This window comes from Cynara cardunculus, assembly GCF_001531365.2.
Source record: "Cynara cardunculus var. scolymus isolate 2C chromosome LG 11, CcrdV1, whole genome shotgun sequence".
Lineage (NCBI taxonomy): Eukaryota > Viridiplantae > Streptophyta > Magnoliopsida > Asterales > Asteraceae > Cynara > Cynara cardunculus.
The window spans coordinates 21938411-21941147 of record NC_037538.1 but is presented as its reverse complement, the minus strand read 5'-3'; the positions used below and the strand labels follow the sequence as shown (position 1 = coordinate 21941147).

General features: G+C 37.5%; 1 protein-coding gene across 1 annotated transcript; it reads right to left on the bottom strand.

Moving 5' to 3' along the window:
- Positions 1 to 1384: 1384 nt before the first annotated feature.
- LOC112521827 lies at positions 1385 to 2239 on the bottom strand. The gene has a single exon (XM_025130816.1). The coding sequence runs from the start codon at positions 2237 to 2239 to the stop codon at positions 1385 to 1387; it is 855 nt and encodes a 284-aa protein (XP_024986584.1).
- Positions 2240 to 2737: the final 498 nt, after the last annotated feature.

Below are 2737 nucleotides of genomic sequence, written 5' to 3'. Positions count from 1 at the left end.
TCATGGTCTTTTAATTGACGGGACGCATAGGCTATGACTTTTCCTCTTTGCATTAACACACAGCCTAAACCCAATTTTGATGCATCGCTGTAAACCATAAAATCTTCAGTTCCATCAGGTAGTGATAAGATTGGAGCATTACACAAATGATCTTCAATGTCTGGAAATAATTCTGCTGCTCATTTTCCCACTGGAACTTGACACCCTTTCGAGTTAACTTGGTTCATGGAACAGTTATTTTTGAAAAGTTTTGAATGAACTTACGGTAATAGCCTGCCAAACCCAAGAAACTTCAAATTTCTGATGGTGTTTTTGGTGCTTCCCAATCTGCAATAGCCTTTACCTTTGATGGATCTACCTGTACTCCTCTCTCTGAAATAACATGACCCAAAAACTGAACTTCCCGCAACCAGAATTCACACTTTGACATCTTTGCGTACAGCCTTTCTTTCTTCAAGAGACTCAGAATTAGATGAAGATGTTATGTATGTTCTGTCTCTGACTTTGAATATATCAAAATATCATCTATAAACACAATCACAAACTTATCAAGATACTCACGACATATTCTGTTCGTCAAATCCATAAAGACTGCAGGTGCATTCGTTAAATCGAAAGGCATAACCAAGAATTCATGATGTCCATATCTGGTTCTGAAAGTTGTTTTGGAAATATCTTCATTTCTAACCTTCAATTGATGGTATCCAGACCGCAAATCAATTTTGGAGAAATAATTTGCCCCTACCAACTGGTCAAACAGATCATCAATTCTCGAGAATGGATATCTATTCTTAACTATTAATTTATTAAGTTCCCGATAGTTTATACACATACGTATAGATCCATCCTTCTTCTTAACAAATAACACTGGAGCTCCCTAAGGCGATATACTCGGTCTGGTAAAGCCTTTATCAAGTAAATCTTTCAACTGTGAGGCCAATTCTTTAAGTTCTGATGGAGCTAATCTATATGGTGCTTTAGCTACAGGTGCTGCTCCAAGTAGAAGATCAATATGAAAATCAATGATTTTGTCTGGTGGAAGACCAGACAAATCTTCTGGAAACACTTCTGGGTAATCACTAACCACATAAATCAGTCTCTGTTTTTCTTTTTCCTTTTTAGCATCAATAACATAACCCAAAAACCCATAACATCCCTTCTGTATACACTTTCTTGCTTTCATAACTGTCAACAATCCACGATGGATATTCTGGTGATCACTGTGAATAATAATTGTTCCTCTGTCTGGTAGAACCATTCTGACTATTTTCTGATCACAAACAATACTGGCCTTGTTTCTTGCTAACCAATCCATCCCTATCACTATGTCAAATTCTTTCATCGACATAGGAAACAGTCTAACTGGTACCTCACTTTCTTCAATTCAGATAGAGCAATTATTAAACACAGATTTCACACATACTTGACCATTAGCAGTATCAACTACTAACCTGTCATCAAGAGGCACATAATTCATTTTAGCATGTTGAGCAAATGATGGAGATACAAACGAAAAGTTTTCTCCCGAATCAAATAACACTTTAGCATCGAGGGAGTTGATAAGAAATGTACCTGTAACTACATCAGGCACAGTTTCAGCTTCGAGTTTGATCATATGAAATGATCGTCCCCGTACCCCTCCTGTTGCTCCTTTGCTTGTACCTAGTCTCACTTGACCAGAAGATGTGATATTTCCAATAGTCAACTGTGGAACATTCATCTTTGGGAAATTTGGTCTCAGATGATCTGTGGAGTTGCAATTATAACATCTTTTTACTGTTGGGCAGTTGTTCAACAGATGGCCCACACTACCACATTTGAAACATTTCTTTGGTTCCATCCTGCACTCTCCTTGATGAATCTTTCGACATTTAGGACAAGGTTTCTTATTGAACTTTTGCATTGACCTCTGATTGCTTGTGTACTTCATGGTTTTTGGTCCCCTGTATCCAGCTGCTGGACCTTCCCACCTTCGTTTTTCTATTACCTTTCCTTCTTCCTGTTTGTTTTTGTTCCTCTCAGTCACTTCTGCTGCATCAACTATTGAAGTAAAAGTAGTCGGATTCATGGCTATCACAAATTCTCGGATTGATGACTTCAATCCCCAAATGTACCTTTCCACTTTCCTTGATTCAGTGGAGATGTAATGTTCTGCAAACCTTGAATATTGAATAAACTTCTCTGTATAATCTTTCACATATCTATTTCCTTGCTCAAGATTTAGAAAATCTTCTTCCATCTTCCTTATTGCAGCTTTTGGGCAGAACTGTTCTTTAAATCTGTTGACAAATTATGGCCATGTCATTGTTTGTATGATGTCTATTCTGGCCATAGACTCAACCTCCCACAAAAACAAAGCATTCGACTTCAACATAGAAATTGCAAATCTGACTTTATCTGTTTCTGCACACTTAATGGTGTTAAACACAGACTCTATTTCCTTGATCCAACAGATGGCTTTGGTTGGATCTCTTTCTCCTGAAAAAGTTGGAGGTTTGCATGTTAAGAACATTTTTATATCATCTTATCTATTATTAACAATAGGAACAGGTGGATTGACTTCAACTCCGTTGGTTTCTCCCCTGGCAGGGCCTCCTATTATAGAAATTAAAGTTTCCCTTAATCTTCTTATTTTCTCAGCCAACATATCCCTAGTAACATATTCAGGATGATGAGTCTGCTCTTGATTCACATTTTCATAGTTTGACTTAGCTTGGTCAGGGTTGATCTCAACTGT

Excerpts from the sequence above, each read along its gene's own strand:
- LOC112521827 (XM_025130816.1), bottom strand. The coding sequence starts at position 2,239 with ATGGAAGAAGATTTTCTAAATCTTGAGCAAGGAAATAGATATGTGAAA.